This window comes from Dreissena polymorpha, chromosome 10 (assembly GCF_020536995.1).
Source record: "Dreissena polymorpha isolate Duluth1 chromosome 10, UMN_Dpol_1.0, whole genome shotgun sequence".
Lineage (NCBI taxonomy): Eukaryota > Metazoa > Mollusca > Bivalvia > Myida > Dreissenidae > Dreissena > Dreissena polymorpha.
In genome coordinates, this window is record NC_068364.1 from 34,845,680 (window position 1) to 34,868,556 (window position 22,877).

The 22,877-nt window shown below is 37.2% G+C and overlaps 1 protein-coding gene across 1 annotated transcript in view; it reads right to left on the minus strand.

Annotated features, from left to right (window-relative positions):
• The window catches only part of LOC127847186 (uncharacterized), a 107,232-nt gene that overhangs the window by 36,996 nt on the left and 47,359 nt on the right, over positions 1-22,877 (minus strand). The window contains exons 28-40 of the mRNA XM_052378909.1: positions 22,366-22,588; positions 19,721-19,874; positions 13,316-13,588; positions 11,987-12,268; positions 11,164-11,445; positions 10,508-10,792; positions 8,909-9,193; positions 7,287-7,416; positions 4,886-4,979; positions 3,991-4,167; positions 3,520-3,682; positions 2,473-2,523; positions 1,066-1,292 (exon numbers count right to left, since the gene is read on the minus strand). Of these exons, the coding sequence (XP_052234869.1) occupies positions 1,066-1,292; positions 2,473-2,523; positions 3,520-3,682; positions 3,991-4,167; positions 4,886-4,979; positions 7,287-7,416; positions 8,909-9,193; positions 10,508-10,792; positions 11,164-11,445; positions 11,987-12,268; positions 13,316-13,588; positions 19,721-19,874; positions 22,366-22,588 (2,626 nt within the window). The remainder of the gene's footprint in view (positions 1-1,065; positions 1,293-2,472; positions 2,524-3,519; positions 3,683-3,990; positions 4,168-4,885; positions 4,980-7,286; positions 7,417-8,908; positions 9,194-10,507; positions 10,793-11,163; positions 11,446-11,986; positions 12,269-13,315; positions 13,589-19,720; positions 19,875-22,365; positions 22,589-22,877) is intronic.

Below are 22,877 nucleotides of genomic sequence, written 5' to 3' on the forward strand. Positions count from 1 at the left end.
CATATCATATATGGTGCTATTTCACCCAGAACACTTCAACTTCAACCAGATGTGTACAAATGTTTAACTAAAAACGTATTACTTTCGTCACAAAGACATACATTATAGAAATAATAATTATTTTAAGGAAGGACATACAAAAAAACACAACATGACTTGAAAGTTTGAAAACGCAAATGACATTACTTCTTCCAATTTTGCTGTCGGAATGTACGAAGGGTTTTGATTGGTTAAACTGTGCTACTGAACCAATCACTATCATTGTTACATCAGCTGCCTTAAAAATCATTTGCAAGAGGCAAGTTATTGCTCCTTAAAAATGCCACTTTACATTCGTTTGTCATTTGGTATGTTTTAATCCTATAGAAACTAGCATGGCACAAGTTTGGTACCAGGAAGAGGGCCTTTAAAATTTAACTTTGCGTCCAAAAATTAGAATTATATGTTATCAGATTGTGAGTGTGTAGAATGTCCAGAATACCGTGTTCGACCATTCACAACGGACTTTTTCGCAATGCTAATTTTTGCGATCAAAAACAGAGATGTAAAAATACTAATCACATAGTGTGTGTAAAACTTTCCCCACCCAACTTCATTTTAATCTATGGTTGGCCATAGACAAAGGGTGTTAAATGAACATCATTTTCGCCTCCAAATCATGGTTTCATGTATAATCACTTTCTGTTTTGTACATAATATGCCCCCTAAAGATCAAAGTTGGTCATTGAAAAAAAATGACTTTTCACAGACACATTTTTGGCCCCAAAACCTTTTATAGCATAGCAATAGAACATTATTTAGTTCTAGTTTTTCTTGAAAGCTTTGATCTTTGGATAATTGCAACTATATTTAATGATAGTACATGTACCATGTGAAGAAAAAAAGGTCCTTAAAGAAGCTTTTGTTGGCAGCAAATATTTTGAAAATACTTGTCCACTTCAGACGTGTACAGTGTTTTGGAACTTTGCACAAAATAAAATAATCAAATCAGAATTTCGAAATCGAATAATCGGATGATTTTCGAATATTCGGTGGCACCCTGAGTATTTTCACACAAAAACATACCTTTGTCAGTGCATCCTCGATGTCGCGCTTGTTTTTGAACTCGTTCAGGTTAAAATCGAGCCTTGAGGTGTCACTAAAGGTCGTGACCCCGACCCTGAAGCGTCCGCTATCAATGTCAAGGCCGTCAACAGTCTGATAGGTGAAGTTGAGCAGACGGTAGAAGTTGTCTTGACCGACGGAGCCGCTCGAGTCGAGAACGAAGACGACGTCAGCCGACGCGAAGCACTCTGTAGACGAACGAAACAACAATAGCTTTAACCTATTTATGTCGAACGGACTCTCAAAGCCTTCTAAACTTGATCAAGTTATTTCCAAAGTTAGGGATGTCTGGTATATGTATTTCTATTTTTATAATATTTCTAACATATTTTTTAAGCAAACAGTGTAGACCCTGATAAGATGCCGCATGATGCGGCGTCTCATCTGAGTCTACGCAGTTTGCTCACCTTTTTGTAGACGCTATGCATAAATGGGTTAAAGAAATTATTGTTCAAAAACTTATTTTTCATATTGATTTCGCCACAAAGGGACATATTCACAGAATGGTAAAATGTGATTTTCACAATAATGTTCATAGCTTTGAAAAAAAGAATGTACACATTTAGTTAATTATAATAAAATATGTTAATAATTGTTGGTTTATCAATGGATGATCATCTTTTGAAATCAGTAAAAGATTAAGGCTTTCCATATAAGTATTTCCATAGTTGACTATAAACAAATTCATCATTCTCATTTCAAATAATGTTAAATCAATTATATTCGTTGACATGAAATTTCAAAGTTTAAACAATTGTGCTTTGTTCGTAACCATGTAAATTCTTGGATTTCTGAATTCGGGGCAAAACAGAAGAATTTTCGTCGGTCTTTTTTTCGATGTGTTTGTGCTTAATTCATGATTAAGTCAACACATGAATTAACGGAAATTAATGCAACCACAAAAATGGGTGGACAGTATTTTGACCATGTCTTTTTAAAGATTTGAATACGAAATTAAGGTACAACTAAAATTTCTGTTCACTAGAAAGCAGCATTTTTAATCAATATGTTTCTTATATAAAGGACGTAAGAAAGATAGCGGGAATAGAATAACTATGATGATATGTTGGCGATTAGCCGTCATGCATCTCGAAAAAGAGTAATGTTATGTAAATTCATTGAACAATGTTTCAAGTGGGGGCATCCTGTAAAATAAATAACATTTCCGTAAATTACTTATGATTTTTGGGACATAAATTTTCGTTGAGCATGTGGGTTGAACGCTCCACAAGTTAAACACAAACACTTCGGAAAATGACCGACCAATAGTTTAGGCGGAAAGCGGACTGCACAGGCTTTTCTGGGGCGACATTTTACGCGCAAGCATTAAGCCCCATATTCTCAAAACACATCTAAAATTATACATACCGGAAGGTGCGTGGGTGGCTTTTTCAGGACATTGTGACGGTCTTGGCGTCCCTACAAAATCAAGTCTATGAAGTCTGCCGACAACTCCGACCTCATATTTCTGAACGTTGGTAGCATCAATAATATGTTTATATTGTTATATATATTTTTTATATGCGCATCACCTTTTGTATCATGATACAACAGTCTATTTCCCGTGCTACGCTTAAATGTATGTAATTCCCCACAATTACGAAACGTACTATATTCACCGTTAACGGCATTTTTATATATTCATGAATACGGGTAAACGTAAGATCAAGATAATTGAGCTATATCTAGTACAATATATGACACAAATTCGGACTGATTTACATCAACTGGAAACATTTAAAATTCTATAATAAAACATATCACTTGCAAACAGTCAATGTATTCCTTTGAAGTTACAATCTAACACAAAAAATAAGCTGGATATTAATATTCAGCAAAATTGAATACACAATTTCATATTATTGATAAATTGCAATATATAAAAAATAATTTAATTCAAGTACGATTCTTCACCCCGCACACCATGATTCCAGTTGTTTCGCCACAAACCGCCTCTTTTCTGATCGTGATTGCGATATCAGATAATTTTTTAAATCATGTATTTTTTCCCCAATTGCGTAAAGTACCTTACCAAACCTTATGGGAACAATAAGCGTGTTAAAATGGAAAAATTAGCCTTCTAAAATCATAAGAATTGGAATTATGTTTTTTTTATTCATTGGTCAAAATCAGTCAATTATTTATTCATATTCATTTGTGCTTAATTTGGTCAATTTCAGTGCTCATTTTATGTGTACACTTGCACATAATTCACTATTGGAACAAAATTTACCAAAAAAATCCTTACTTTTTAAGAATTTTTAAGACGGCAATGGGCAATCTTGTAATGTTTTCCTCATTTGCGAAAGTACCTTTTACGGGACATTTATAAAGAAGGGAAAAAATCGCTGCAAATCAATGATAAATTGCACTATACAATATTTGTAAAATGTAAAGATACTGTAGTGTACGTACGATTTTTGATTCCGTACAACATGAGTCCGGGTGTTTCGCCGATGGCCGCCTCGTTTCGGATCGTGAGTGCCCAATCAGACGTGGGCACAGAGGACTGCGCGTCAAGCTCGTCTCGATTGCGAACGTCGCCGAATCCGACGCCAAACATTCCGACCCCCTGTCCCTAAATTATAAAACAAACATTTTTTAATAAAAGCATCACAATTGGAATATCTTTCACTTTTTTGCCGAGGGTAAAAAGGCTTTCGCCTCTGACAAGTTTTCTGACATTTCATTTTTTTTAAATAAATATTTATGTTTACCTGAATGGTGCACGCTACATCGATTTTACCATTTTCAATCATTAAGATAACGCATTTTTCTGTGAAAAGGTTTTCTTGGAGTCTCTATTCTTGGGAGTAAGTTTGTTATTCATTTTTAACACTAAGAATGGGTTGGTGAATACGGGTCCAGTAAGTCCCTTTAATTTACCTGGATGGTACATGCTTCAGTTGCAGCCTCGAAGGGGTCATCACTCGTGCCGTTTCCGGTCAAATGGATGATGTAATTCTTGGCGAAATCCCGGTCCCCGTTCTCTGGAGTGAACATCTTGGTACGTACATGCTTTAAGGCCGCGGCGGTATTTTTAGTGCCTGGTCTGTACACAACCTACAATAGAAAACCTTGCTGTTTTTTCGGCTTTCCTTTAGAAATGTTCACTGCAGTAATTTGTTGAGACACGTTTGAGAAAACTGAGAATACTGCATGTGCGTAAAGTTTAAATTCAGATTAGCCTGTGCAGTCCACACAGGCTTATCAGCGACAGCACTCTCCGCTTCTGTGGAATTTGTTACTCAAAGGATGTCTCCTCTGAGCGAAAATCCAGTGAAGGCGGAAAGTGCGATCCCTTATTAGCCTGTGTGGACTGCATAGGCTAATCTGGAACGACACTTGACGCTCATGCATTAAGCACATTTTCCCAGAACAAGGCTGTGTTACTGATCGTTGACTCAAAAACAATATCCTAAACATGAATTCAAAGACCTTATTTCAGAGAGATTCCTCTTCGTGACATACTTAAAGGCATTTACAATATATAAATGAATAACTACAATGCAGTTAAATGTACTACGTAAAACGTGCATGCTCACTGCTCAAACGGTCTTTGCTTTGCTTTACAAATTAATGTTGCAATGGTCTTTATCAAAGATCTTCCAACAAATATAGACAATAACAGGTTACAGCCCTAACGTTGTTTATAATAACGGTTGAGGCTGAGAATATAGAAACGACGAGACGTTTGTTCTAATTGTCATTTGATGATTAATTAAAAGACGGGCATTAGATACATATTTGCTACACACTATTTCAAACCATAATGCAATACCCTGTTAACGGCCGCCTGAACATCTGCCTTCGTCAAATGGTCTTTAAGGTCAAACTGTTTATAGCCAGTGTTGCTGTAGATCAGGTACCCGACCCTGCAAGAACAATTTTCAATGTTAACCTTCATTAGAACTCTGTCAGAAACCTGACCTATACCACCGCAACGTTCTGTCAGTTATGTTCAAGGACAAATACTGTAAAATCATAAATATTCGAGGGCATACAATTCGTGTTTTTAACACACTTTTTCGTCGACACGTGCATTTGTGATTTTGCGGAAAAATAGGCATTTAGGTTGGTGATCTGTGTGTTAAATTCATGGATCGATAAATCAATGAAATCAACGGCAATTTATTTTCAACTAACAATAATTAGTTTACATACAGTTATTGTGTTTCTTCCAACAAAATCTTAGAAAACCTTAGAGACCGCACCTGCTAATCAGGTAAAACACTTTTCGTTTATATGGAATTTTTCGATTCACCCATTTAAGCCTAGTGGACTCTGACATCCTTCTAAATTAGATCATTTATTTCCTAAATTAGGGATGTCTAGTATATTTATTTCTATATTTAGATTTTTTTTACAGAAATTCCTTTCAGCAAACAGCGCAGACCCAGATGAGACGCCGCATCATGTGGCATCTCATCTTGGTCTACGCTGTTTGTCAAGGCCTTTTTTTCTAGACGCTAGGCATAAATGGGTTAAAATTAAGTAGAGCTCTGTCACAAATCTGCAACGTTCTTTGCTGTAAGTAATGTTCAATGTCAAATACTGTAAAATCATGAATATTCGTGGGCATGAAATTTCGTGTTTTTTTTTAAACACGCACTTTTTCGTCGACACGAGAATATGTGATTTTGCGGAAAAAAATGGCATTTGGGATAGTGAATTTCCGAACTTTTGTGTGAATTGTTTTAATCGATCAATCCACGAAATAAACGGAAAACATGTGCAACTAACAATAATGAGTTTACATTTATTGTGTTTATTCCAACAAAGTCATGGGTTTTCGTGATTTTAGTGTACACAGAGATTAGCATGTGAAACCTTAGTATCTGCCCGCTTAATAAATGAACCAATTTTTAAGCGAACATATTTTAAAACACACATGTTTAATATTTCAATAAATATTTAAATGTTAAGTCTGGTTACTGACAGTAAATTTACATTAAATCGCAATGTTTTGGCAAAATACTGGCTAGATAAAGCCCACTATCGTAATCTGTATCATGTACAAAGTTTCTTATATTATCGTCCCCTCTGATCTGTTGCTATGGTTTGTTACTATGCGCATGTGCTTGTAAAAAATGAAAAAAACAACTGTCCAGCATTTCTTAAGTTTTTTTTCAAGTAGGTCGTTAAACTTAACAATCAATCAATGGTTTATGTTCGACACAAAAAGAGAACAGACAATAATGAGACTAAACTACAATTCAGTATGTAAGTGTCTAAAACAGATCTGTTTCAATGCCGCTGACCTTGTATGGATGGTATTGATATCGATCATATAAAAATGATTGCTCATATCTTGTACAAAGTACGAATAAGGTTCTCCTGAAGGAATAGACCGTAAATAGGTCACCAGGTGAAATCGTAGAAAAACGTGTTACCATTTTAGAAGTCACATCTCAATCTTGATGTAAATTGGTCCAATTTTGTTTTCTTGGTAACATATAGAGTAAATATGAATCTGGTCACGCGAGAAACTAGGCCAGTAGATAACATCTTATGAAAACTTAGATACAATTCCAGAGGCCACATGTATGACTCGATCTTTATGAAACTTAGTCAAAATCATTATCTTGACAATATACAAAACAAGTTGGAATCTGTGTCATGTACGTCCAAAAACTAGGTCACCAGTTAGAATCTTAGAAAACCTTAGAGTCCGCATCAGCTTATCAGGTATGACACTTTGCGCTCTTATGGAATTTTTAGTTTAACCCTTAAAGCGCTGGAGCTGAATTTTAAAGGCCTTTGCAAACAGTTTGGATCCAGATGAGACGCCACAAAACGTGGCGTCTCATCTGGATCCAAACTGTTTGCTATTCTGATAATATTCTTTGAAAAAAAAATCGAAGAAAATGCTAATTTTAGAAATTCAGCAGACGACATTTTAGCAGACGACAAATTTCCCAGCATGCAAAGGGTTAAAGGAAGTTTCTTCTAACCAAAATACCATAAGGCGGAAAGTGTCGTCCCTTATGAACATGCACGGAGTACACAGTAAGGCGGAAAGTGTCGTCCCTTATGAACATGCACGGAGTACACAGGCTAATATGGGACGACACTTAGAGCAAATATAAAAAGCCCATATAACCAGAGCGAAGTTAAAAAAATGGTGTTAATTAGTATTGTATTTTTATTAAAAATGCTAGGCACTTTTAAGCAAGGCTTACCTAAACTCTTCGTCATCAATGTTCATTTGACGGACGGCATCCCGGGTATAATTGATCATCCATCGGAAATGCTCGGGGGTTACCGAAGAATCCAGTACAAAAATTACATCATAGCCGGTTACTCGCGGGGCTATGAAATGTACACAAAGAAGCATTTTAAATAAGCAGTCGGGATAAACGCATTTCATCTCTTGAATGCGTCGCTTTAATTCTAAAGTTGCGAATATAAAAAATTGCAAAAATGACATATTTGTGATCATTTGGCAAGCTCTACACGATGCAACACACGGCATATGTGTAGCTTTCTCTAATAAGGCACTAGCGACCCCTAAACATTGGCGAAACGTGACAATTTTATATTCATTCTAAAATCGCGAATGTCTTTGTGTAAGATTCAGCCAATTATAAGTCGCTTTAATTCTAATGTCGCGAATGTCAAAAAAATGCACAAATCGACAGATTAAAAACAATATTAATTAATATAACTTTTTTATGTATGTCTTTGAATTTTTCAAATCGAAAGATTGCATACATCTCAACCACCTGTCAAAATATATAAAGATATCTTGTTTTATAGTATATGGTTTTTTATTTCAAAACTTTAGAAGCGATTTTCTCAAAATCACTTTTTTAGACTTTCGTGCATTTAGAATTAGTGCGACGAATGTCTCGTGGTAAAGGCATTCGCTGCCATAGCGGGAGGTCGAAGTGCGAGCCCTACAAAGGACAATTTTCGACATGGCCGGCTGCTTACCCAGCAGCTGGTTGAATTGAGCCTCATTCTTGGAATACTGTGTTTAATGCATGTGCGATAGCCTGTGCGGGCTGCACAGGAGGCTTATCCGTGACGACACTATACTCACATGCAGTAAGCACGGTGTTCCTTGAAGGAGGCTGAATTCAAGGAGATACGTGGCCTTTCTGACAAGCGCCAAGCAAAAAGACCAGGACTCTTCATTAGTAAAGATGTTCATTAGTAAATATGTGCCATTAGTCAAAATAACATAGCTTTTGATATATGACGCTACGATTAAAAACACGTTAACTTTACTTTTTACTTTGCTCTGGAGCGAAATCGTTAAGCAATATTCCTTCAGCATGGTTTATGGATGGATCATCAACATACAATTTTGATGTGCCATATCATTACATAATATGTCTATGTTAAGAACATAAAAACTTATGTACGCCATTATATGTTATATACAAATATAAATGTTTTGTGAAATAAATAAATGACAATATTGTACGCAAAGGAACACATTTTACGCATATGCATGCGTGCATTTCTGCTATTCTCATTTATTTTAGTCCTTGAAAAACATGTACCATTAATTAAAAACACATCAATAGAGGAGCGTTCTTCGAAAACTGCTCAAAATGCAAGTTGGTAAATTGTCGACCCAGATAAGCCTATGAAGTCTGCACAGGCTACTCAGGGTCGACACTCTCCACCTGTAGTAAATTTTTCTATTAAATGATGTCTCTTCCAAAGGCGAATCTAGTGGGTGCATAAAGTGTCCTCTCTGATAAGCCCTGGCGGACTACATATGCTTATCTGGCAGGCCAATTTATGAAAATGCCTTAAGCCCAATTTTCCTCAGAACGCGTGTAATTTATACCTCTTTGAACAACAACTCTAGCCTCGTCATAATCGAGAAGCTCATTTTGGTCGGACACCTCCAGTTGGAAGACGTATTCTCCCTCTTTCAAGCCGGCAACGCTCAATCGCGGCGTCCTGTCGCCCGTCAAACGCACGCCTCTGCTGTCTCCGGTGGTTAACTTCCAGCGGTACGTCACGATACGTTTGTCGTCGGTGCTTTTGCTTCCGTCGAGAACGACGTTGTCCACTGGCAGACGGATGGTCTGGTCTGGGCCGGCGTTCGCTACCGGCGGCGCGTTGGGTTCTAACAAACAAAATAAATAGAAAATTTGTTTTTCTAAATCATTGAGTCGCGCTCTGAAAATAACGTGGCTGAAAAGCATGCGGTGTAAAGTGTCGTCCAAGATATGCCCACGGCGTAAAGTGTCGTCCAAGATATGCCCACGGCGTAAAGTGTCGTCCAAGATATGCCCATGGAGTCTGCACATGCTTATTAAGGACGACATTTTCCGCCGATTTTCGCTGATTACAGACTTTCTGTCAGCAAAAATTATTATAAAAGCCGAAAGTGTCGTCAAAGATTCCCAATTAGGGAAAACACCTTCCACCTAGACTGGAGAGATTTGTTCAGAAAAGACTTCGTTGAACCGAAAAAAACCATTAAATGGGTAAAGTCCTACGTGATAAGCCTATGCAGGTTACACTGGCTACACTGGGACGACACTTTACGTGAATGCATTAGGCCCCATTTTCACAGCGAGGCTCATAATTCCTCGAATATTTAATAGAGTTGACAATTAGAACAGCGGATTATCTTATCAAAAACAAATGGGCGATACGTTCTGTTTATTTTTTTAAAAGATATTTTACGATATGTGCGCGTGTAATTTTCAACGTAAAAGAGTGCATTGTGATTTTATTTCCCTACAGGAAAAACGCCCTGGATGAGTGATGTTTTTTTTTCTTTCCTGATTCCGTATTCACAAAACTCTGTAGGTGAATCTTACCTAAAGTTGTTCGTCTGGGAACATTTCTGATAAAAAAGTATATTAAAATTTTAACTTTTGTGAAAACACGAATATTTATAGATATAGGAAAATTTCCTGTATAAAATATGCTTATGCAAAAATATCAAAATGCAACTTTGCCAGAGACTTATGGAAATTTATTAATTTCAGGAACTTCTTTTAAATTTTCCCTTCAGATAGAATCTGCTTGAATACTGTCAATGTAATTAATAAATTATTTGCCACTTGTCACTTGCCTTATATAAAATACTAGCAGGATGTAACACTAATTGAGCCGTGTTCTGAGAAAACTGGGCTTAATGCATGTGCGTAATGTCATCAGAGATTGGCCTGTACAGTCCGCACAGGCTTATAAGGGACGACACTTCCCGCATAAATTTGATTTTCTATAACGAGGGACTCTCTTAAAATTAAAAATACCATAGAAGCGGAAAGTGTCGTCCCTGATTAGCCTATGCGGACTGCACAGGCTAATCTGGGACGACATTTTACGCATATGCATTAATCCCACTTTTCTAAGAACGCGGCTAAATTTATCTCCTTTAATATTTGTGAAATTTGATACTTCTATAATTGGCTCCATTTCTCACCCGCTTGAACAACGATTCTAGCCTCATCAGTCGACAGCTGTTCTTTTCCGTCGGACACAGTGAGCGTAAACACGTATTCTCCTTCCTTAAGACCTTCAACGCTAAGCCTCGGCGTTCTATCGCCTGTCATGCGCACTCCACTATCGTCACCCGACTTCAGCTTCCAATTGTACGTCACAATTCTGACGTCATCAGTGCTTCTAGTGCCATCGAGAATGGCGCGGTTGGTCGGAAGTTGAAGTGTCTGATCTGGGCCCGCGTTCGCAACAGGAGGTGCGTCAGGAACTATAGTAAAGAAACAGCGTTCAAATTTCAGCGAGATCATAAATTATATTTTATATACAAAGACGTCGTTAAAAATGCCGTCGTTAACGTCAAATGATGTAGATTAGTAAACAAATTTCCATATGTAAAATATTATATTTAAAACAATTCAATATAGAGACAAAAGTGTGTGCAGTTTAGCTTTCAAAGATAGCGAAAACTAGAAAAAAAATTAAGTTTAAAGATCAAAATAATCACACTGGAAATATCAGCTTGTTTTAGCCAACATGAAGGACATATACCTTCTAGGCGTTGGTTCATCACTGGTGCTGGAATAATGAAATAACATAACATTTAATGTCACTCGCAACAATCATGGTAAAAATGCTAACCTGCTTGCACAAACACCCTGACCTCGTCGTTCGACAACTGTTCCTTTCCGTCTTCAACCGTTAGCTGGAAAACATATTCGCCCTCTTTCAAACCGTTAACGTTCAACCTTGGCGTTCTGTCGCCCGTCAAACGCACACCGCTGTCATCCCCTGACGTAAGCCGCCAGCGGTACGTTATGATCCTGACGTCGTCAGTGCTTCTTGAACCGTCTAGAATGACGTTGTTATTTGGAAGACGAATGGTCTGATCTGTACCGGCGTTTGCAACTGGTGGCGCGTCCGCTGACAGATAAATGGAATCTTGTTGTTTTATAAAGTTTTGAGATCACACGTGTATTCAAACATCTGACAATTTAATAATACATATTGAACGTTATATAGTTCAGATGACTAAAGATATCAGTTTAACGGTTTATAGAAAGTATAAACATAAATTGATGTCATGGAAATCAACTAAATAACGTCATTGCAATAAAAATAACGTCATTTCAATCAACAAAATGGCTTAGTGACAATCAACAAAATGACGTCATGGAAATCCACAAAATGACGTCATGGCAATCAACAAAATGACTTCGGCATTCAACAAAATGACTTCATGGCAGTCAACAAAATGACATCTGGAAATCGACAAAATGATGCGATGGCAATCAATGAATGACGTCATGGCTATTCACAAAACGACGCCATGGCGATTTACAAATGACGTCATGGCAATCAACAAAATGCCATTAATATGATAAGATTGATTGATTGATTGATTGATTGATTGGAATGATTTAATAACTTATTTAACCCCGTTTCTCATATAAAAACTACCTACATGGTTGAACAATAATCCTGACGTCGTCGGTTGACAACTGTTCTTTTCCGTCTTCAACCGTAAGCGTGAAAACGTATTCGCCCTGTTTCAAACCGATAACGTTCAACCTTGGCGTTCTGTCGCCTGTCAAACGCACACCGCGGTCATCCCCTGACGTCAACCTCCAGCGGTACGTTATGATACGGACGTCATCCGTGCTTCTAGAACCGTCTAGATTGACGCTGTTGTCTGGAAGTTGAATTGTTTGATCGGCGCCGGCGTTCGCAACGGGTGGTGCATCCTCTGCAAAAAGGATTCCCGATGTAATGAGACATGTTACACAGTCACTGACTAAGCATGATATAAAATCTGCAAAAGCTCTCCGCACGGGTTCCACCATTCTAGAAATATCCTACTTATACAATAACCTTAGCCAATAACTGCATACTCATAGTAAGAAAGTGGTACAATTTCAATGAGCCGCGCTCTCGAAAAAATGACTAAATGCATTTGCGTTAAGTGTTGTTCAAGATTAGCCTGTCCAGTCCGCACAGGCAAATCTGAGACGACACTTTCTGTCTAGACCGGATTTTTAAGAGGAGACTTAAATTAATCATTTTATAAAAGCGAAAAGTGTCGTCTGCTCGTGCATTATGTCCTGTTTACCCAAAGCGAGACTCACATATATTTTTACTAACTACAACTTAAGAAAGTATTTTTCAGCTGCAAAAAAGCTACTGCATGAGCTGAGTATTATAAAATTGATTTCCACAAAATTCAAACTCACACCAAGGTTACTTCCCATAAAGAAAAATGATAACAGTTACCTCTTCTATAGGAAACTGATAACCTGTACCGTCACAACTAAAATCCTGTTAGACCTAAACGGATTTAAGATTTGTTTCCTTTTATTTAAAGTTAGTGTTTTTTTTATATAAATAATTTGACTTTTTATGTATAGTTTCCCGACAAACATACTAGAAGAGTGAAAAATTAATCCGATTTAAGGGATTTGACAGCTTTGCTCGGAACAAGTCCAAACTTTGCGCAAGGCCTATTAGCAAAAGCAAGAAACGCTTATATGAGCCTCTTAAGTATAATTCTTTAATTTCAGCCCGATTGCCTCGAAAGCCTAAGGCTTATTGAAACGCTTTCGAGTCCGTTACCTTGGTAGAACCTGTACTTGTTGTATTTTGGTGAAATCTAAAGTACATTCTTACAGTGCGGATCGAATTCGTGACTTCCCGGTCCTTAGGTGGGCATTATATCATACACGCCGCAGCGACCAATAAAAGCCCCTATGGCTTTCAACAGAATAAAATTAAAATATATTAATAGCAAAGCCCATACGCGCAACAACGACGAGTGTTACGTTGTCGGTGTCCTCCTGTCCGAGCATGTCCGTGACTGTGAGTTCGAGCACGTAGGTTCCGGGTTGGAGGTCCCGAAGCGTCAACCGCGGGTCGTTGGTCAGATTGACCTGGACGGCGGGGCCGTATATCTGGCTCCACTCGTACTTCACGATGCCGATATCGTCCTTGCTGCCGTCGCCGGAAATGATCACGTATTCTTCCGGAAGCTGGACGGTTCTGTCGGGTCCGGCATTCGCCCTCGGTGGGTCGTCTAGGTACATTAGAATTACGACGAACGTGTGGGTGTGTGTTTGTGATTTATTACGTTTTAAAGGCACTGCTTAGTCACGTATGTTATATTACAATAATGATAACGAGGAACATTTAATTTACAACTGGTTGTTCAGATAATAAATGATAAGATAGTCTATTAAAGTATTAAAGAACCTGACCAAAAAAACTGATTCAAAAATTTATGTTCTCGTTTTATGTTTATAGAAACACACAAAGTTTAATTTTAGTTAATATACAATTAACATTCGAGTAAAGAGAGTAAGCTGAAAGAAGTTGAAAAGTATGAATAAGTTTAATTTTAAGACACAATTTTTTTCTTTAAATATTGGAAAATATTAGTTTTGTTCGTGTATGCAAGCATATAATTTCTTCAAAGGTTATGTATAACAGATATTTAATTATCCTGATTTTTTTTAATGAACTGTGAGGTGAGTAACAAAATACCAAACTTAAAAACACAGAACACAGAAATAGTATGACGAATAATCTTTGAGCTGTTATATTAGTAAAACATTAGTAAAACATTAGTAAAACATTAGTAAAACATTAGTAAAACATTAGTAAAACATTAGTAAAACATTAGTAAAACATTAGTAAAACATTAGTAAAACGCGCTAATTTATTGAATGCACCGTGGGCACATGCTGTTCGTAGTTTATTTTATTACTTTGATCTTCTTTAAAGATTCTTTTAAATGGTGAGATATGCGTTAATGAAATTTGATTCATTTATTTGATTAAAAAGCAGTTAGCAGCAACAACAAAACAAAAATATGAAAATGATCAATGATGTCTTACAAAATAAAAATAAAAATAAACCATAAGCAAACGTGGCAACCCGATTTTAGTGAAGTTTTTCATATGTATTTTGGTATGTCAATCGGTCATGTACGTTATGTACAGTTATATTGATATGTACACTGGACGTAGCATCGACAGCTTTACGCAAGGTGCGTATTAATCTGATTTAATATTTTTACCACATTTATTATAGCGCCCTTTTCATACAGTATGTGCGTTCAGAGGCGCTTCACATTTTTCCCCTGATCACTGGGTCATAAGTCGTCCGTTAACATTTTGGCGTAGTATGCAACCACGGCATATTGGCTAATTTCCCTCACAGGTACTCATTTATACATCTGGGTGGCGAGGAGCAAATGTGGGATAAATTTCTTGCTCAGGAGCTCAGGTGCCCAGGGACCTCTCGATCTCTAAGCCAGCGTCCTACCATTAGACCACTGTTCTCACAATAAATTATTCAAGATATCTGAACACTTTCCATCGAGATGAAAACAGGAAATACCTGGTAGATTCCATTCGCTAGAGTTATTTAAATCACAAATGAAACAATAGGCTACATGCATGACTACATAATCAAACACAGATCAAACTACACATAACATGCAAGACTAGAACTGCATCTCTAGGACTTATAAATTTCCTTCACAGAGAGACTATTACTTCTCCGATTTTCAATATTCAATCTTCTCTTATGCATCGAATCAGAATAGTTTAATTGAATTTAATTTTAACTAAATATGTTATAAATGCTTTTCCTTTTTCAATTGTAGATCTTGTGCGGAGAGAAAGTGGACTAAAACATGGACTTTTCTTTTCGCGTCGGAAGGCACATAGATTATTTGCAACCACCGATGTCCCAATTTAAGGAAATCGTTGATCGTTAACGATCATCTTCTGTACACCGAAAAGCCAAGTCTATCTTAAATATGCAGTAAGACTTTTTTTTAAAGACACGGCATTTGACTTTTAAGGGAGCATCTCTGGAATCAAAAGAGCCTTGTTTTGAGAAAACTGGGCTTAATGCATGTGCGTAAAGTGTCATCCCAGATTAGCCTAGGAAAATCATGGACGACACTTTCGCTTTCATGGAATTTTCATTTAAATGACGTCGCTCTTAACGAAAATCAAGTTAAGGCGGAATGCGTCGTCCCTGATTAGCATGTGCGGTCTGCGACAGCTAGTCTGGGATGACATTTATCGCACATTCATTAAACCAAGATTTCAAAAAACGAGGCTCGAATGATCTCACTTCGTTTCTAACTACATCAATCCTTGACAAACGGTAGGTGCATACCTTTACAAGACATATTAAAGAGGAGCGAAGGAACTGAAGTCAGGACACCGTAATTGGGAACTGCTATTCTTTTTTTCGGCCCTGACGCACTGAATATTTTGTGATCGGCAGCTAAACCTATTCCGATTGTAAATATCAAAACACCCTGGGCCTCCAAAAGCTTTGCTTCAATTAAAAACTGTCTTTCGACTTCATGTTCGAAACCATTTGTAATTATTATGACGAAATTATCAATATTTTTCCTGTCACCAACATTGGGTTTAAATAATATATTGCGGACTATTTTTAGAACATTAGTTTTGTATTTGTTTATTGACTTCTTGGTTTTTACGCTGTCAACACCGTTAAGCACACCCGCGTTTGAATCATAAGTGTTCAAGTTAAAATACAGTCTGATTTCATCGTCAAATGTTGCCAAGCCAAACCTAACCCTCCCATTATTTATCTCAGATTTCTGAATAAAGAATTTTGTTAAAGCAAGCATGGAATCAAAGTCGGCATTAGCAATATTAGCAGACGCATCCAATAAAAAAATAACGTCGGCATTCTGGAATCTGCAAACCGAGGCTGAAATAAAGCAAATGTAAGCGTGCAAAATAAGAAGAACATATGAAATAAGCCTAACTGAAAAGAAGAAAGGGTAAAACAAATGAAAAAAGGCGAACTATCAAATTGCATGCCGCTACCATTAATATCATGTTCCCATGATAAATGTAATGTTGCCGGATGGGCGTTTAGGGTTCTTTCGACCAATGCGTTTGGGTTTCTAAATATTTAGAAACCCAAACGCGTTGGTCGACAGTCCGAGAATGTATTCATAACCCTAGATGAGTCTAAGTATTTGTCCTCCGATGGTACATTTTAAATCACGCAGATACGTTATTCCAATACATGTATGTTGTATCCAAAATAACAGTTGACCCTCAACAACAAAAACGAGTCAATTCATGAAATCAACGTACAGCATTTTATAGTATAACTAACACACAGCGTAAATGTCAAAAACAGAGAGAAAGCTAAAAATATTATGCAAAAAGAGCTGTCTCCACCGGAAGACATATGCCCTCGAAAAACGCAGATTTCGAAACCTAAACGCAGATTTCGATATCTAAACGCGGACCCTAAGTTCAAGGTCATGGTCAAAGGGGTAAACATTTTGTGCGTATGGAAAGGCATTGTCCATATACACATTCATACCAAATATGAAGGTTACAACTGAAGGGAAACAGAAGTCATGAGCATTTTTTAAAAACCTAAACGCAAAAGTGTGACGGACAGACAGACAGACGGACAGTGTGATCACTATATGCTAACCTTCGGGGGCATAAAAATCATAATTATTTTTTAAATCGACGTATGTGATTGTATACATCTAAATTAATACTTAAAGTTACAAAACACGTTTTGAATTTTAAAACTAACTTATGCTTAATAGCAAAATTCTCATTTAAATGCAATGGGCTACAAAGAAAACATAACTATTAACCCCACGCTTTTGTTTACAACTTAAACCTAAATACAAAAGCAGATACTGGAAGTCCATATGCTCATATAAATGATTATTAAAATATGTATATAAGTACTAAAGGAAAGGCAAAGGGTGAACTAAAAGCAGACTAGTCAATTTCATCCCACAGCGCATTCGGTTGATTAAAGCCCCGTTAATTAAATATCATCTATAATCAACGGCAGGAAATGATGTCAATATTTCGACGAAATGACGTCATAAATCCAGCGTAATTATCCAGTCAAACTAATTTTGTTTCAACAAAAAGGTTTACAAAATAAAAAGTGGGATAAATAGAATAATAGATAAGTGTTGATTATAGATCAGGTTTATCATGCTCGGCACGAAAACGAAAGGCTCGTGCTTTTTGTTTTCTAAGCCTCGCATGATAAACCCGATCTATAATGAACATCAATCTATTATTCTCTATTTTCATTACAACCAGTTGATAATCAATTTCTATTTATGCTGTTCATTTGAATGCTCCTAAATCCCAAGGACCGTTATAAACATGAACAAATATATAAATAAATATATATATACAGTCCACTCTCGTTATTTCGAAGTCGGCGGGAACAAGAAAAAATATCGAGATAACGAGAGTTCGAGATATCCGATTATGCGTTTTCAAAGAAAAAATGAGACGAAAATTTAAATTGTTTTTAAGATCTAAATACCTGCTAAGTGGTCTAACTAAAGCCGTCACCCGTGTGTCACAATACTCCCTACCTGATATACTAGTATACGCGTTTTTACGAGGCACGATTAATTTTGCTATTTAAATGCTTAAAATGACGTTTTAAGTATTACAGAATTGCATGACCACATGCGGTTATATTTTTTCTAAACTGTCGAGTAAACATCCGATAAAGTTGCTATTTAAAGTTATGATGCAATTGACGTCCAATCAAGACGCGGGTTTTCCATCTAAATCACGTTCCGGAATACTGAACTGTACATGTACATTTTGTAGTTTGGGTCTTACTCAATTGTTAATGGCTGACGACATTACACACGTGTGATCATTGATGCAATTAACGGATCAAAGAAAAAAATTCTCACCATTTGTCAACACTGGAACAGTTATTCGCACTTCGAGATAAACCACAGTAAATACATGTAAAATCGGGACTCGGGACAAAATTTTATATCGAGATATCGAATTATTCGACATAACGAAAATCGAGATATGCGATGTTTATTTATATAGATAAAGAAGGAAAAAAGTTGGGACATTGAGCTTACTTCGACATATCGAGAATATCGAGATATCCGATGTCGAGATAACGAGAGTGGACTGTATATATTTCATAAATTTCATAGATTATGCATACATAAATCAACAAATAATATTTAAAAAAAATATATGTAAAAAATATAAATACACAAAAAAATAACACATAAATAAGATATGCATATTTGGACAAGGCAGTCGAGCAAAATAATTGAAATCACACAGTAAATACCAAATCATAGATGAGTCTCGCTCCAGGAAAATGGGCCTTAATGCATATGTCGTCCCTGATTAGCTACTGCACTTCGCACTGGCTTATCAGGTACGACACCATTCGCCCTTAGTGTTTTTTCACTAAGAAGATACCCTATTTAAACGAAAAATACCTTAAACGCCGAAAATGTCGTCCCTGATCAGCCTATGTAGTACGCGCAAGCTAATCTGGGACGACACTTAACGCACATGCATTAAGCCCGGTTTTCCCAGAGCGTGGCTCCAATAGAAATCGAGTTATATCTTGCAGAAGGGGAGACACATTCACACTCAGGTCTAGAGAAATTGGGATACGAATAAAGCATACCTTTCTTTTCTGTCATAAAAATACACGCATTACAATAGATTGTCAAACGATGTTACGTTTATCAGTTATACGTTCATCAGTAAACCTTTATCAGTAAACGTTTATCAGTTTTCGTTCATCAGTTACGTACAGTATAATTCCCCATGAATACTGATATATTATATCAATTGAAACAAAACATTCCTCAACTTTGCTGCTTAGCTGGGCTGGGGTTATTTATTCCTGCTTTTGAATTAATACATGTATAAAAATAGTGCATGCCATATTGATATACGCTTGTGATCAATGAACCCAATCGAAAACGGTTTTGTTTTCTGAACAACATTCGATACCAAATGTTTGCCTTAATATTCGAGCTATGAGTATAAGTAAGTCTCGTTCTGGGTAAAGAGGGCTTAATGTACGTGCGTTATGTACCGTCCCAGATTAGCACGTGCAGTTTGCAAAGGCTAATTAAGGACGACTCTCTCCGCTTTTATTGAGTTTTCGTTTAAAGGAAGTCCCTTGTGAACGAAAATCCAGTCTATGCAGAAAGTGTCGTCCTGTACCGTCCGCACAGGCTAACATATGACAACACTTAAATCACATGTAACGATGTATTAAACCCCGTTTTCCCAGCGCGAGACTCATATATAAACGATCTTATCTATAGTAATCAAACGACTGGTAAATAATTCAGAAATAGACACACTACCTGGGCATGAGGCGCTGAATATCGTCTTATGTAGACCCTTCAGTTGGTCGAAGGTCTCCACGTGGAAGCTGTTGTCGGCTGCCGGCGGCGTGGCTATGGCATCCACCTCCCGAGTGTCTTGGAGGGCGATACCGATCACGTACAGGTGGATGCCCTGAATATTAGTGAGAATGCAAATGAGCCTCGCTCTGTGAAAACAGCGTTTAATGCATGTCCGTAAAGTATCCATTTGTTCCGCACAGGCTAATCTGAGACGACGCTTGCCGCCAAAATTGGATTTTGCTAAGAAGAGACTTTATTTACACATTTTATGCTATTTATTACTTGTATTAATTGTTAAAATGCCGCTTAATTTCTAGCAATATCAGAAAGAATGTTGGAGCTGTAATTTTGTGACGAAACAAAGAAATTTCGCGGCGCGTAAAGTCGAGATGAAAAACGAATATTTATACCAAATAAGCGCTTATCACTTTCTTGATACTTTCTATAATACGAAAGCCAAAACACACAAAGCTAGTAGCGAATACGATTTCTTGGGTCTGATTGTGGATCCCAATGAAAAAAAATAGGCCGTCAACTTAATGTTCAAAACAACGTAAGAAATACCGTACTGTTACATCTGTTTTATTCGTCAGCATTCAATGTCATGTTTAAAAAAGATGCGTTTGTGAAACACTATGTCGCCCCCATATATTTGACCTTTGACCTTGAAGGATGACCTTGACCTTTCACCACTCAAAATGTGCAGCTCCATGAGATACACATGCATGCCAAATATGAAGTTGTTATTTTCAATACTGCACAAGTTATGGCAAATGTTAAAAAACGTTAAAACAAACAAACAAACCAACAGACAGGGCAGAAACAATATGTCCCCCACTATAGAGATGGCCAATGTTAAAGGTTGACGCAAACCAACAAACAAACAGTCAGTGCAAAAACAATATGTCCCCCACTATAGTGGGGGGGGGGGGGACATAATAAGCGCCTTTTTCGCGGGAACATACATCCGAGGTTGTCTGATTTTGGAAACAAAGAGTAATTTGCATCGGTAAGTTTCCGATGTGTTTGGGTCAAATTCGTGGATAGGTCAACCTAAGGAACCAACAAAATTAATGCCCCGTTAATATTTATGATATAACATTAATTTCAGATTTATTGTCCTCTTTCGGCCAATAACACATGTTGTAGTTATTATAGTAATATAGTAATTATAACACTACGATTGTTGGTTTAAGTAGTGGTGGCGGTGGGTTGGTGGGAGTAAACCCATATATTAAAAAAAAAAACTAAGACTAGGAACGAACGATTTAATTGGCAGATAAACTATGAATGTAAATTCGATGTATTTTGTTTTCGGATAAATTCACATTACTTTATAAATTGCTCGCTCGATTAATATTACTATTGGGACTTTCTACCATTTGACTACATGATAGTTAAACACATATGTTGTTTATAACGTTCGAAGAACAATCCACGAATATAATGGAGCCTTGTTTGAGAAAACTGGGCTAAATGCATGTGCGTAAAGAGTATTCCATGACGACACTTTCCGCCTAAACGTGATTTCGGTAAGGAGGGATTCTTGAAACTGAAAATACCATAAAAGCGGAAAGTGTCGTCCCTGATTAGCCTGTGTGGACTGCCACCTTACGCACATACATTAAGCCCAGTTTTATTCTGAGAATAATGGGCTTACAGCATGTGTTTTAAGTGCCGCACATGCTAATCAGGGACGACACTTTCCGCCTAAGAGGAGACTTCTTTTAAACGAAAAATAGTAAAATCCGTAAAGGGTCGTCCCTGATTAGACTTGGCGGACTGCACAAGCTTATCTGGGACGACCTTTAACGCACATGCATTAAACCCCGTTTTCCCAAAGCGTGGCTCAATTATGTTTAAACTATATTATCAAAGGAATCCTCTGTGACAAACTGAGACATTTATTGGCTTTTACCAATGGCATCAAATATTTAACTCTTCACATCGTTTTTGTGCGTAACGTGATTACGGATTTTATACCGAAGATAGAAGAAAGTGAAAATTCGTAAAAGTAGCCATCACGTCATTGACTCCAGCCATATTAGCTCGGTATATTACGATTTAAAACTCCATTCACAACACAAATTTTGTATGTTAACACCGCGTTTACCCTTAAGCTACTTATACTGTTTACCCTCAGCTAAGTTTGCAAACTTGAAATGTTTATTGACATTGAGCATCTGTTCCTTGTACTGTTATGTTATGTAATTTCCAACAAAGATACAATGCTGATTGTAACTCATGTTTATCAAGATAATTGGTATTTTTACCCTTAAGAATATATTGTAAACAGGTAACTCTGCATGAAGATGATTTTGTAGAATATACACATTTATGTAGCAAAATATGGTAAAGCTTCAAAATTCTGTGTATAATGTTGGTTATATTTATACTAAAAGTAAAGACATTTTTCCACTGCACTAACCTAAATGTTTTCTATGTTATTGACTTCTATTATATAGATAACTTTAGATGTGTTTTATTATGCATCTTGTTCATCTCTGTTTGCAGTACATCATTATGCTTTTTTTCATAATATATACGTATTTGTTTTACAGTTTTAAAATAAAGTGAGTTGGAGAAAGACTACTTCAGCTGACCTTGGCTCGGGCTGCTTCCGCTTCCGGTATCGTTCGACGGCTGTTAATATTCGACACGCCGTCCGTCAACAGGATGCACACGTTCGGGGCGTCCGGCCTGTCACCATTTGCGGGCGTGAACATAACCTCGGACATCGACTTCAGCGCGTCGGCCGTGTTGGTCGATCCGTAGATGTACGGTATGCGGTCAACAGCCGCCATGACGTCACGAGATGTGGTGTACCTGATGAAAGCGATAGAAATCACCATGGGAATGTGTGTATTTCGAAGTTTATAAGGTCCTTCCGCGCCTGAGACTGCATTATGTGTAAATCCAGAGTGTGTCCCAGCCCTACTAGACCACTCGACTCACGAAAGGTGGGACGAATTTTTTAATAATAGCTGCAATTTCCAGCTTTTTTGTTGTAACTGAAGTATTTTCAATATTAGTGCGGAACTGTTTCTGTGGTGGGAAGTCGGAGTACCCGGAGGAAACCCAACCTTTCCGGTACGGTGACCACCAACCAAACTCA